The sequence below is a fragment of the Phaseolus vulgaris genome, chromosome 4 (genome assembly GCF_051622355.1).
Source record: "Phaseolus vulgaris cultivar YP4 chromosome 4, ASM5162235v1, whole genome shotgun sequence".
Classification (NCBI taxonomy): domain Eukaryota; kingdom Viridiplantae; phylum Streptophyta; class Magnoliopsida; order Fabales; family Fabaceae; genus Phaseolus; species Phaseolus vulgaris.
Window position 1 is genome coordinate 13,566,775 of NC_143501.1, and position 15,376 is coordinate 13,582,150.

The 15,376-nt window shown below is 35.0% G+C and overlaps 1 protein-coding gene across 1 annotated transcript; it reads left to right on the plus strand.

Moving 5' to 3' along the window:
- The first annotated feature begins 10,735 nt into the window (after window positions 1-10,735).
- On the plus strand, window positions 10,736-15,165 carry PAG1 (20S proteasome alpha subunit G1). Its single transcript, XM_068646257.2, has 10 exons — window positions 10,736-10,979; window positions 11,077-11,116; window positions 11,190-11,273; window positions 12,027-12,100; window positions 12,532-12,618; window positions 12,707-12,791; window positions 12,879-12,925; window positions 13,449-13,514; window positions 13,689-13,779; window positions 14,899-15,165. Exons 1-10 carry the CDS (start codon window positions 10,876-10,878, stop codon window positions 14,968-14,970), a joined length of 750 nt encoding a protein of 249 aa, XP_068502358.1. The 5' UTR covers window positions 10,736-10,875; the 3' UTR covers window positions 14,971-15,165.
- Window positions 15,166-15,376: the final 211 nt, after the last annotated feature.

A 15,376-nucleotide genomic window follows, 5' to 3' on the forward strand; every position in this document is an offset into this window, starting at 1 on the left:
AATAACTTAAAAGAAAATCTTTTTTTAAAAGAGAATATCCTAACTATCCCAAGAAAGAGTTGAAGAGGGAGGGTCAACCTTCCAAATTTAGGGAAGAAGGACCACTAGAAAGGAAAGGTTGAAAATTGATTTTAAAGAAAAAGAAAAATTTGGTTTTGAAGATTCTTCTAAGGAAACTAAGACCAAGAGTGTTTGCTTCAAATGTCTTGAGAAAGAGCATTATTCTTTTGAATGTTTCCAAAGAATAATTTTTTTTTAAAAGATCAAGACACTAAGAATACTAATATTCAACTTCTTCGTCCAGTGAAGAAGAGGTTGAAGTCTCTGAAGAAGAAATCCAGTCATTCAAGGGTGAGTTTTTTTTGGTGAAGAGGTTACTTCAAAACCATCCTCGGGAATTGATCAATCTCAAAGAGAAAAACTTTTTCATACCCATTGTCAAGTTTTGAGAAAACTTGTTCTTTAATAGTTGATAGTGGGTCATGTTGTAATTGTTGTAGTTTCAAGATGGTAGGGAAAAACTTGATTTTATAATGAATTTATGTCAATTTGGTATTAAAATTTCTCTCAAGTCTCACTTTTCTTTTGCTCTCACTTTGTGAGTGTAGAAGCCTTAGAAATTGTTAGAAAGATAATTGACCTAACCTCTTTTCTAGCATCATTCTCTAATTCTCATGCCCAAACGTGTTCACTTTTACCCATTTCTATTCAATTCTCTGTCATGTCTTCTCCAATTATCCAACCCATCCAAAACCGAAGAACTTATGGAATGAGCAAGGAGAACTTGAAGAAGATAAATCTTTCAGTCTTCATCCTTGAGAATTGGGAGACTACGTTCAAGGATTTCTTTGTCAGAAGAGGAGCAAGATATCCATTCCTTATTTCATCCTCTTCACAAGGATCATTTGTCTATTTGGTATCTTCACCTACGAGTTTGCCAATGACAAAGAAGGAGAATGGAGCGTCTCCACCAAAAGAATAGAGATGATCGATGCACAGACGACGATGATCACTTCATCAACAATTACAAAGTGTTGATATATAATCAGCGATTGAAGAAGACGTATATTCTACCAGGCACCCTCTGAAGACTCACCATTTAGAGAAGATTGGTTACCCATCTTCCATAATCCTAACTATATACTAGTTGATGAATCTATGTGGGTGACACCATACTGGATGGTGTTTTCAAACAATCATGCCACAATCTTTGGAAGATTGCAAGCAAGCAGAAGAGTCCAACCCCTATGATAAAGTCTGACATTGAGTTTCATATGGAAAATGAAGACATTGTGAAGCCCCTAATGAGATAAGATTCTTCTTCAACTTTGGAACGTACCGTACATCCCGCAAATTCTGGTGGATCCATCATGATTCCGCAACTTGATTGAACCTATCCCAGCTGTCTTACATGGATTATCATTACCCATGTAAACAACCCCGCCATCGAGTTCCTAAAATTCAAAGAACCAATCCCGAATGGGACACATATGATAGGTACAACCTGAATCCAATATCCACTCATCTAGATACGATGATGCTGAAAGCGAGACAATTAAAGAGATATCTGATTCCACATCACTTTTGCATTCTGCAACATTTGCATCTTGTGGAGCCTTCCCTTTCTTCTGCAGTTTTGGACATTCTTTCTTCCAGTGTCCTTTCTCATGACAGAAAGCACACTCATCTTTGGCAACGGCTCGACCTTTAGACTTAGACCTCCCTCTTCTCCCATTTGTTTGGCTTTGCTGACGACCTCTTGCCACCAATGCTTCTTCTGATGTCGTTGATTTGGTTTTCATATTATCCTGCTTTCTCAATTCATGACTATATAAAGAAGAACAAACAACATCTAACGACACATTCTCCTTCCCGTGAAGGAGCGTAGTCTCCAAATGTTCAAATTCATCAGGAAAAGATGATAACAACATCAAAGCCAAATCCTCATCCTCAAACTTCACATCTAAATTCAACAGGTCTGCTACTAATTGATTAAACATAGTGATGTGTGCATTCATAATAGTACTTTGTTGGTAGTCAAATCGGAACAACCTTTTCTTCATCAGGAGCTTGCTCTGACCACTCTTCTTCAAAAACTTGTCCTCCAATGCCTTCCACAGTTTGTGTGCAGAAGTCTCGTTTTTTACAGCATACTTCTGCTCTCTGGACAGGCAGGATCGAATAGTTCCGCATGCCAACCGGTTGATGATGCTCCAGTCTTTCTCCTCTACCTCTTTTGGTTTCTCTCCTTCAATAGCAATATCAAGACCCTACTGAAAAAGAGAGTCCAAGACCTCTCCTTGCCACATGCCAAAATGTCCAGTGCCATCAAATATTTCCACCGCCAATTTCAAAGTGGACACCGGGAACCTCGACCATGATGACGAGGAGCCCGACACTCTGGATACATCATTCGCTTCTTCTTCTTGATTTGCCATTACAAACTCAAAATATAATATTCAATATTACAAATAATTTCAAACAACCCAAGGGCGAACCTTCGGCTCTTGATACCACTTGTTGGGAAAAACGGGTAATTTTCCCACTAAAACAGAACCCTAACAGAGCTACCCGACGAATAATATTGAATAAATAGAGCGGAATAATAAAAGAGATAAAGAGAAAAAACACACCCGAAAATTGTTAACGGAGTTTGGCCAATTTAGCCTAATCTCCGAGCATAGCAAAAACAACTCACTTTTATTATTATGGGAGAAGATATTACAAATTGGGATATATAACAGTGAAGGAGGAGCGTTTAATTTATAACCCTCAAACCTCCTTCCCAAACAATGAACCCACCGATGTGGGACTCGGGATTAAGCCAAAATCAACAATTGTAACATCATTCTCTTGGTATAGTATCGGAGAAACATAGTCTTTCACCTATTTTCTTCTTTTGTTGTGAATGTTGTGTTTCAGGTGAATTCATTCCATGTTTTATTTTGTTTGTTGTGTTGTGTGGCTATTTATGGATAAGGTTTCGAGATTCAGTGTATTAATAAGATGTTACTAGGTTAGAAATCCAATCTTGTAGAATTCAAGAGTTGGTTTCTTGCTCAAATTATATTCGTTCGTTTGTAAAACATTGTTTTAATGCAAGCTTGGTGGTATGACTGGACAACTAGATGTAGCTTTTTGATAAAGTGATCCAATATAAAAATATTTGTGCATTTCTCTTTTTTCTCCCATTTTAATGTTGTATTTGCGTATTATACTTGTTCTTGAGTATTTTTGGTTCTGAAAAAGTCTTGTAAAAATAAGTGTATCCTAAAATTGATTGGACTAATAAAGTTTGATTCTAAGTTTAAGATTACATATGTAGTTTATTTCAAATCTTATGTTCCTTAAGACCAAACCAAGTTAATCACTTAATTATGATTATCTAGAAATCAAACCAACATAATGAATCCCTTAAGTTATATCAGTTTGTTTATGCATTATGTTAGAACAGTAAATCCAATCATTACAACTATGTTCCTAGTACTTGAAATTCTTGGTTGATTTGATTAGTTATGAAAATGAACGTATTCCTCAATGCCATTCACAATCTAAAGGCAATGATACTGATCCCTCACTTATCAAGCATTTCATATAGGAATGAAATACATTGATATATAAATCAACAAAGTATAGATGAGTACATTATATATCCTTCAATCTCAACAAGAAGGAGTTTAACTACTCATAATGAGTGAAATACAATGAGATCTTAAGTACCTTCAATGATAAGCTTTACTACCTTTTTCTCCTCCCATTTTCCATGTAGCTTCCTCTTTATTTATAAGGTTGGAGCACAAAACATTGTTTCATTAAGATCTATTTAGCGCCAACTAATTCACTTATCGAATTAGGTCCTTTAGGTGAAGGAAAACAATTCACTCAACTTCTCTTTGTCTATGCTCAACACTAGATCTTTCTTCATCTCCAAGTTTCCTTTATGTTCAATGCTTCTCTGGATCACTTCATAGATAAAATCTCTAAATTGTCTACTTTTTGTAGCTTTTCCACTTAGTGCAAGTTCTAATTAAGTGCTGCACATGGAGGAAATTCTTGTGGGCCTATTTTGCTCTGAATATGCTAAGCACTTCCACCCTACGCTCGTGGATTAGGTGTTTTTTGCCATTCCTATTTAGTTTCCACTTTTCCTAGGAATTATGCAAAATAACTCAAGGTTCTTGTGAGATCAAATAATTTCAATCACAATAACAGTTCAAAGTGGGATAGAACAGTATTTCTAGATTTATCAAGTCAATTCATTTGATTTTAAGTACACAATTTAGTATTTTAACAATTAAAATATGCATTTATCAAACTCACCTCAGCTTAGCTCTTTACTTATCCTCAAGTAAAGGTTTATTGTTGAATTTTCACAAATCAAAAGTATCATTTGATTATTGGTTGGCTTAAGAACTAGTTTGAATTGGCTCAACTCAATCTTTTCACTCTTTCAAGAAACTAATTTTCCAAAGTTAAACAATCTTATGTATTTCAAATGCAGGATACAGATGCACTTCATCACACCTTATTTGATTTAAGCACAAGTATGTCACTTCTTTTCCAAATAAGTGTCTAGAATCTATTTTCCTCCCCTATCTAAGTATTTCACTCAAGTGACCATATCAGTACTCAAAACGACTTTGTATATCATTTTTAACCTCTATTTACACACCTTCAACCTGAATCGCTAAGGTCTTTCCAAAGCTTGTAACATGGCTAGGCTAACCAGAAATATGATTTTCTTTTCTTGGATTACAAATGCACTCACTCATATAGGAGAGAAAGCATAGTATGCACAAAATTCTTGTCTTCATTTATTTCACAATTCACCTTAGCAAGCCTTAACATGGATTTTCTCATTGTGATTGTGTCAACCTTTTCACTTAGTTATTTAACTACATCTTTTCTCATTTTCTTAATCGACATTTCTTTTCTTAACACCAATTTTCAAATGCAATTCTCTTTTTTATCACAACCTAACCATGCCTTGCCATTCAACTAATTTTCTACACATACTACTACTCTTTCCTTAATGGTAAGGAAGGGTACAATTTCATCTTTTGTGGTTTAGATATGCATAACATATCATTTGGTTAAGGTTCAATAAAGGATAATTCATTGATTTTTCAATTAGGGTTGTCTTTTTTGCTCTGCAAGTTCACAAATTTACACAGAAAAATATGTCTTGATCCTTTCCAAACCTCTTGTGCTTAATAACAATTCAAAATTCAACACAAAACCATATGAGATTACATTATATTTGTCATTGTCACTTTTTTCTAGGGGTGGCAATGCGGGCTGGCCCACCTCGCATAGGCTCGCCCCGCACTTGGTCCACAAAAAGCGGGTCGGGTTGGCCCGCCCTGCATAAAATTTGCGGGCTGATTTTTCTAACCCATCCCGCATAAGGGTTGGCCCGCGGGTCTGCGGGCTAGCCCGCATAAGAAATATTTATTAAAAAATTAACTTTTTAAATAAAAAAAATTGAATTTTTTTTATTTAAATGCATTAGGTAAGTGGTCTCATAATATTATTTTCATGAAACATGCGTAATAAGATGTTATTAAAAATTTCGGAATGTAAAATATGAGACTACATGAAGAAAATATAGGGGTGTAGAAAAAAAATTATACATTTTAAAGTTATGCGGGTTATGCGGGCCAACCCGCCCCGCCCCGAACTTGGCCCACGCGGGCTACGGGTTATGCGGGGCGGGCCTAAGTGGGCTAGCGGGTTGAAATAAGAAACTCGCCCCGCATTTTTTGCAGCGGGCCACGGACCGGCCCGCACGGCCCGTCCCACTTTGCCACCCCTACTTTTTTCTCATTTTGATATAAGCTTTTAAATACTCCCATCTCACTGGGAAGAGCCTTTCCTTATGCTTTCTTTATTGTGTGAATCCATGCTATCCTAACTTTCTCAACACAGTTTTCTAATTTTCTTGGTTACAACTTCCTACAGGTGAATTCACAGAATTTTTCTATTTTATTTTAATCCTGATTCTTACTCCAACCAATCTTTTAAAAATAAATCCCAACTAGTTCCAAAAATTTATTATATACAACCTGGGACAACATTGCAAATTGGAATCTAAAATAAACATAACATAAATATAACTTAAAATACAATTAAAACACATAACAAAAACGAAAATAAAAATAGTAATTTAAATACAGAATTTAAACAAAAACTTATTCAAGCATCCTCCTCGATCTCTTCTTTCAATTCATCCTGAAACTAACTCCTAAATCAGATCATTTTATCAAAGAATTCTCCATTCTCGACCTCTAAAGATTCAGTTTCCTCCACTCCATGTTTAGGTTCACCTGTTTGAGATGGTACAACTCCTTCATGTTGCTCTTATTCAAATTCAGCAGCTTGAGATGGACTCACACCATTTGGTTGTACATTTGCTTCAGGTCCAACAACGTCTTCACCCCTTTTAGTGCTTGGACCATCCCAAAGTCATGCTATAAATCGTCTAAATTCATCAAGTGACATAAATGGAAAAGGGTCATATGAATGTTGGTGTTGATGCAAACTATACATATAAAATGTACCAAATAAGGTGGTGTATGCTCTGTGGTTTGCTGCCAATTGTTGTTGCACATGAGACAATTGTGTTCTCATTTCTTCAAGTTGTGGAGTAGTTTGATACTACTCAAAAATTCTTTGTGTTCTAGGAGTAGGTGTTGCTTTTGGTACTGACCCTTGAACTGCATCCAAGATATTTGTACAATGTGCCATAATATAGGACTTGTTTAGTGGGAATCTCAACCTCTTCATCGGGTGATTGCACATCTCTTTTCTTTTTGCCCTACACAACCCATTTATTAGACTATGGAAACTTAGGGGATTTGCAGTAGGTAGACTGAAATAGCACAAACTTGTGGATTTCTTCATAAATGATCTTTGCTACATCCACCAGTACTCCTTGAACAAACAATGTAGCAACTGAGCCTTGTCCAAGTTGACATCAGAAACATGTGTGCAGGGAAAAATACTAGCAAAGAGAAATGTGCCCTATATTTGAGGAAGCGTCTTCGTGTTTGATTTGAGTATCCTTTGGGAGTTCCCTATTTTACCCAACTCAAAAGTTTTTCCACCTATTTTGAGTATCTTTTGCCACTCTTCTAGGAAGAAGATTTTTCTTAACTCTTTTATACTCTCCAGCATCTTCCTCTATCAATTGCAGTCCAATTTGTAGGTTCACATTTATAGCCTATTTGTCATATGGAATTTTGTTCCCTCTAACCCAATAAATTCTTGTAGCATCATTCACTCTTAGTGGAAAGCATTTGCATAAAATTATTTCACAATTATCTCATTGAAAGTGGTAGTTGGTGATGGAAAACAATTTTCTTCTAGTACTCATCTTTTTTATTTCTTCTTTGAATAGACAATGAAGGAGATTTGAGGAGCTGAAACATTCAAGAAACTCAAAGAGGAGTTTTAATGGATTGAAGTGGAGTTAGAAATTTGTGAGAGTGAGAGATGAGGCCAACTCACTAGAAAAGAGTTTAGGCTAAGTCTTGAAGAAGACTAACCTAGGGAAAACTTAGGGACAAATAAAATGGCAAAAGATGGGTAGCATTTTATTACTAATTCCAAGGTTATTTTACAAGAGACTTGACACGCTTATTTATAGTGCCATGGTTATCATAAATTCAGAAAAATAACCTAAAAACTCTCTACTGACAAGGTGACAAGTGACACTCACATTTTCCATGTTACTTGATCCTCTCAAATGAGACGTTGACAAGTGTCTTCCTCTCATTGGCACAAAAATCTTTTCCATTGAGGAGGTGTCATGTGGACTAGTGCCTATCATGTGTAGCCGAGGCTTACCTTTCCAAAAACTCTCCATTTATGGAATACCATGTGGACGTCATGCTTTCCTTACATCACGGTGAGTCACGCCTCTCCAACCCTAGATAGTTTAGGGTTACATTGGGCTCAAGGAAGTCCAATTGTAACCTTAACTAGACACTCTTATTTAAGGCAATTGCTTCCTGCATCCCTATTTTTTTTCTTCATGCACCCCCACACTCTTATGTAAAGACAAAATTTACCCTTATTAATTTTTAAAATCCCAAAATTACCCTTAACCTAATAAAACCCTAAAAATTGGAAATGGGTGTCGTTTGTACGTGCAGGCAGCGTCATCTTCCTTGGATTGTTGATAGCAGCGGTGCAACACTTTCAAAGGTCATTCTCCTTCCAAATCTCACACATCTCTCTTGTGATTTAGAGTGTTGTTCATAAAGGTAAGCAAAGTTTCATGTGTTTCGGATTTTCACATCCGTTTTTGTCATGGATTCTTGTTTCCGTAAATATTTTTTCACATTCTGAATCACAGAATCTGGTAGAATTTCGAATTTGTGGATCCGGTAGTGTCCCTGATTTGTGGATCCGGTAGTGTTTCAGATTTGTTGATCCGGTAGTATTCCAGATTTGTGGATCCGGTAGTGTTTATACTTTATGATTTATGTAGCAAAAGCTTTAATTCGAAGATGATTATTGAAGTAGGAAAACCATTAGACCTATGTCTCCTATTCCTTTATTATTTTTGCTTCGTTTAAATTGCATGGGCAAAAAGTTACGCTTTCCCTCTCTATTTTTATATTTTCATAGTTCCCGAATTGAGTTATCTGGGCTATCTAGAGTGTTGCTTGGAACTTCTCCTATACCTCTAAACATTTAAAGGGAGTGGTTCATGTAATAACCTCTAATCTTTTATGGAGTATATATGAACATTTGATGAACCTTTCCTTGGCTGTCGAAAATGCTTAGCTATTTTTAGAGGTTCACTACCGGATCCACAAATCCGGAATACTACTGGATCAACAAATCCAGAACACTGCCGGATCCACAAATCCGTGACACTACCGGATCCACAAATTCGAAATTCTACCGGATTCTGTGAGTCGGAATGTGAAAAAAGATTTACAGTAACAAGAATCCATGACAAAAACGGATGTGAAAATCCGAAACACTCTAAATCACAAGAGAGATGTGTGAGATTTGGAAGGAGAATGATCTTTGAAAGTGTTGCACCGCTGCTATCAACAATCCAAGGAAGACGACGCTGCCTGCACGCACAAACGGCACCCATTTCCAGTTTTTAAGGTTTTATTAGGTTAAGGGTAATTTTGGAATTTTAAAAATTAATATGGGTAATTTTGTCTTTGCACAAGAGTGTGGGGTGCAGGAAGAAAAAAGTGGGGGTGCAAGAAGAAACTGCCTTATTTAAACCTAACCTTAGTCTATTTAGCCTAAATACATGGCCCAAATTGTTTTATGCTATTAGGCCTAATACATTACCCATGAGATCTTAAACTATTTTATACAATTATTTAAATTAAAGTTTGACCCAAAAAGATATTGACTTGATTTTGCTACAACCAGTTGAGTTTCAGTCTTCTTGTAATCTTCTGACAAAGACTCTAGTATTCTTTCATGGTGTGGAGGTCTTCTTTGAGATGTTTAGTAAATTCTTTCATCCTAGAGTTGTGCTCTTTATTGGGCCTTCAAAAGATAGAAAAAAGTCCAATTAGACTCATATGTGCTAATAAGTCTTTGAACAAAACTTTAGGTATTCATCCTCTTTATTATGTGGATGTTGTGGCAAGATGGATTCCATCATCCCCTCTCCCTTGAAAAGGATTTATCCCCAAATCTGCATTGTTGTTTTAGGAAATCAACTTTATTATTGTTGGAGGTTCATGTTTTTCCCCTAGGATCAAACACTCGTCTAAAATAAACATCAAACAAATCAAGTGGCTTATCTACAGAGAAATCAAGAAGAATAAGGTTCTTCAATAGAAAATTTTATCTTTCTAATTTTATTTTTGTTCTTTACCACTATGAAAAAAAACTAAGTAAAAACTTATTTTTATGAATGAAAGTTATTTTATTAATACAAAATAATTATTTCAGAACTAATTTATTTAAGTCGTTTTAACAAAAATATCACAAGCTTCTACCTCACTAAATAAAACTTTTTCTTCGTAATTCTCTTTGAAATATTTTTCTTTCAATTGTTGTTTTACTACCATATTCTTATCTTTAAAAATTTAATAAAATTTAAGAGAAGAAATGATAATTAAGTTCATCATTTTAGTCAATCTGGTACTAAAAAATTGTAGCTTGGTCACAACGTGAAATAAATCTAAACGAAAAAAGTTATAGATATTCAAACACTTTTTAATATTCAATTATATTTTATTTTTAACACAGTATCACTTTAGTATTAAATATACTAATTTACAATTTTTTATTTTATCCTATAAATTAATTTACTAACAATTTTTTCACATTTTGTTTAATTTTACTTTCCAACCTCCTTTTTCAATGCAGAGAGAAAGAATGTGATTTTCGTTTCTATTTCATTTTTTTTTTATATCGAATTCCCATTTCCCACTCAAAAGTACCATATTTAATATAAAATTATTATAATATATATATATATATATTATAAACAATAAAAAAGCTATATTATTATACATTTAAAACAATTCATTATCCCAACACATTAATAATAATAGTAATAATATAACACATTACAGAGTATAATAGAATTTAATTATAATTTATAAATTAATTTAATATATATAAAATTGCAATTTAAATGTAAAAATTAATGTATAATTTTTTAGAAATAAGCAAATGTTTATCTGTTAATAACAAATAACTTTATAAATTAGTCTTTATTTTTATGATTTATAATTTATATATGTAATTCACTAACATTTGAGTCACCCAGTTAAACTCTTGAGCAAGTAAAGCCCTCTTTATATTCGTTGGCGAGTTCCTCTGGGGTGTGCAGCACTGAGAGAAGAATCACAGAAAAAGTAAAATCAGCGCTTGAAAAAGATGAGTAGCATCGGAACCGGTTACGATCTATCGGTCACCACTTTCTCCCCAGATGGCCGCGTTTTCCAGATCGAGTATGCTGCCAAAGCCGTCGACAACAGCGGGTACCTTTTCAAATTAAATTTAGTATCTTAATAATTATGATTCTGCTTTTATCATTATGTTTTTGTTGCTGATCTTAGATTTGAAACTTTCTCGCAGAACTGTCATTGGTATCAAATGCAAGGACGGAGTTGTGTTGGTAGGTTTTTGTTAGAATTTCTGCTACATTAGGGTTTTTGTAATTTTTTTCTGAGTTTGGTTTTTGGGTTTAGGGTGTAGAGAAGCTTATTCCGTCGAAAATGATGCTTCCGGGTTCAAACAGAAGAATACACTCGGTTCATCGTCACTCTGGGATGGTACTTTGTCTATAACCTCTTTCTTGTTATCTTACTTTATTTGTTGCTGGTTGCTTATGATATTTGTTTTGATTGTATGATAACCGCAAAGCGATTTGCATAAGAGAGTCGTGGTTTGACTTGCATTTGTTTGCAAGCTTGACCGTGATTCTATGCTACTGATGATTCGGGGCTTTAATAAATGTTCTGTGAGGCAATTGCAGTTGCAATGGCAAGGATTTTTTGTGCTCTCTGCGGTCGCATCAGCTTCATTTGTCCACAATTTTCTGAGTTCATAGTACAACCTTAGTTGCTGCTGTGACCGCTAATTTAAAACTTTGGTTTTAGTGACGTAGGTTAAGAGTGTTATGAGCACTGTCATTTTATATATAGTCAGTAGCTCGAATTGGAAGTGAAATTTGTTTTGGTTTATGGAAATTCTGATGCATTTATTTCATGCCTTGGTGAGCATAGGAAATCATAGAGTATGACTAGCCAAATGTTAAACAGTGACCATGTTTCAGGAATGTTTCTTATTTATTTATTGAAGGGGGATATTAGAGAAGTCATGGAAATCATGATGTTATCAATAAAATACAGTTCAGATTGTTGTGTGCGTATGGTGCCATTTACTAAAGCAAGCATTATTATACTGTAATCAAGTTAAAGCATTACTTACAGTGATCATACTATGGTGCCACGTGTGTCACATCCTGGTTGATTTGGTGTTTTGAACTTCTTTTGATGTGTGCTTTAATCTTCTTCCAATTTTAGGCTGTAGCAGGATTAGCAGCTGATGGCAGGCAAATTGTTGCCCGGGCCAAGTCTGAAGCAACTAACTATGACAGGTTTGCTTCCTTCTCTTGCAACATATACATCTGAAGATGCTTCCTCCCCTCACCCTTTTTATTTATCTAAATATATGGTGAGTACTGTATTGTGTTTTTTATTGTTAAACAAATGTAAATTTTAAGTACGTTTCATTAAGACATTTTCCTGATGGAGAAAAAGTAGTAGGTAGGAAATTTCACAAACTATTAGTTTAGATAGACCAATTGAAGCCCTGTATAATTTGACTTTTTTAACTTTTCAAGTCAGACTTTAAACTCTTCTCTTGCTCTTTCTCCCACAAAAAAAGTGAGCTTGCAACTTCCATGAAAATTAAGATATCTATATATACTTTTTAGTATGACTAAATATCTCTTAACTGTGTGATTTATATGTTTGCTTTTATTTTTTGAGAGGAAAACTGTTTATTCTTGCTTGTATATCTTTTCAGCGTTTATGGTGAACCAATTCCTGTTAAGGAACTTGCTGACCGTGTGGCTAGTTATGTGCACCTATGTACACTATATTGGTGGCTCAGGTACAATGACACCTCATCTCTCATAGTCAATTCAGATCAGTATTTTGTTGTATTTCATATTAATAAGAGAGATATTATGGTGCTGCAGACCTTTTGGATGTGGTGTCATACTAGGAGGTTATGACAGGGATGGGCCACAGTTGTACATGGTTGAACCTTCCGGTGTTTCCTATGTAAGCTATTGCTATTCGCTCTTGGATGTTCCATTTGCCCTTTTTGTATTGATTTATATTGATTTGTATTTTTGGTATTTGTTCTAGAGATATTTTGGTGCTGCAATCGGAAAGGGCAGGCAAGCTGCTAAAACGTAAGTGTATATTTTGTAGTAACTATCTTTTTGTTTTTACTGAGTCAGTGTATCAAATTTGTGGGGTAGAAAACCAAATGATAATGTGTTCAATTTTTCCCACTTGTTTTCATTTTGATATATGCTTCTAATTACTTGCAATGAATAGACCAAATCAACGAGGCTTAATGTAAATCAGAATCCACTCCAGAATCAGTTACCCTTTCACCCCAATTCGAAATACCTTGCACTCTGTTGTATACCTTGGGCCATATTGATTTGGACAAGAAAAAGAAATTAATGGATTCCTGAATCCTAACAAAATTTAACAACTCGGACCTAGTTATTTGGTTGCCAAACTTTGAACTAAGGACTGGACCAGCCAGTTCAACCAGGAAACCAATTATCAGTTGGGTGTTTAGTTTGTTTGAACCAAAGAACTTCCTAAACTGGTGGACTTGGTTAAATGTGACTCAAATGAGTTCTTGAGATATTAGACTTGTACTCAATATGATATTAAACAATCTTGTTAATTTCTTGGCAGAGAGATTGAGAAGTTGAAGGTTGCTGACATGACATGTCGACAAGGGGTTATTGAAGTGGCTAAGATGTAAGTAGTATGATTATGATTATTGGCTACAGTATTTGTAGTTGCTTTATTTTTAATATTTTTTATTTGAGACTTGCCCAATTTTTTATTTGGATGCATTGTTGTTTCTCTTTATATATCAACTATTGCTAATTTTGATCAGAGTATCAATGATAATAACTTTGTGTCAAGCAGTATATATGGAGTTCATGATGACGCAAAGGACAAAGATTTTGAACTAGAAATGAGCTGGGTATGCGATGAATCAAACCGTCAACATGAAAAGGTATGTTTGGGTGTGCTTTCAGTTACTTCTATACACAGGCAATTTGTTGACAAATATGCCTAGATTGTGACTAGTTGTGGTTTTTACATCTATTTCTTTTGCTATCTCATCTAGTATATTATTTTTTAAGTTATACTTTCTAGCCGAGGATAAAAAAATGCAGAAAAATGTTTTTGGAAGGTAAGTTACCGGAAGTGGAAATATTGGCCTGTCAAGTTGGGGGAAGGGGAGAGCATGAAGAAGTTGCTAGCTTGGGCTGGCCATTTAAATTATATGGTTGTAGGAAGTACAAGTTCAGTTTACATTTCCTATGCTATTTTGAACTCCCATGGTATTGCATTCAGGGTGTTTTTTACTTCTTTAACTATTTGTGTGGGGTAAAAAGATTATCACAGTACAAAGCATCTTTAGTCTAGTATGACTGTTGTTCAGATACTGTGTAGCTTTATGCATGTGTGCATGCGCTACCTTTTACATCTTTTTGGTTTCTGACTCATGAAATTTATCCATGGAATGTTTCTGGACTGTCCCTGTTTCATTGTCGTAATCTTCTATGGCTCAGGACTCCCATAATATAGATTTTTTTTTCTGCACTTTTGGTTTGTTATTTTGACTTCTGTTTGCAATTTCTTCCTCCCTGTGAAGTGGAGCAAGCTAAATCTCTAGCACTTGTCCTTTGGATCCTCTCAGGTGATAACTAAAATATCAGTGGGCAGTTTTTATCCTCTAATAGCTTTTTGTCTCTCTTTTGATGAGGAATTCATCTAATTCGCATAAAATGACCTAAATTTATTTTAATGAGTACCCTTGGAAATCTTTGCCAACTAGGTCCAACACAGTTGATGGATAGTTGAGTTTTATTAGCACGTTGCCTAGGGTTTGATTCCTAGTCATGTAAATGGAGAAAACTTGGGAGAAACTAAACCCAGTGTGGTCTCTACATCTAGAAAGGAATTAGTGTGTTCAGTCATTCTCTCAAAAGGGGCTATCCTTTGAGTTAGAATGTTGATGTTGTTGTTGCTGTGACTTTTTTGGGTTAGAAATTGTTTGCCTGGAATTATAGTTTTTTTCTTTTAGTTTTTGAGATTTGTTATTCATATGGTACTGTATACTGGGCAGGTCCCAGACGAGCTTCTAGAAGAGGCTAAAGCAGCCGCCAAAGCAGCTCTTGAAGAAATGGATGCAGATTAATAGACTATAAATGTTTATTCCAAAGTTGTATGACGTAACTTTGTAATTGAGCATTTGGAACATCTATAGGAAATGCAAAGGCTTCACTAGTTGGATTTTGTATGCTTCCTTAATGCCCTTGATTTCATGTTTCTGGATAATTTGAGAATTGAAGTTCAAAGTGTTGAATTCTATCTATCAAATTCGATTTCTCCACACCATTGACTTTAGTTTTATGTCATCTATCTTCATGTCTCTATGCTTTCGTAGGATTAGAACCACATCTTTATACTGCCGTTAAGCTAATTGTTTTCTATGGGTCTTGTTAATCGTTAAACTCTAGGAAGAGACAAATCATGCAATGAAATCGTGTCTTATTTATATTGAGAAAAGGAAGCCAACATAATAAATAGAGAAGATTTGATGA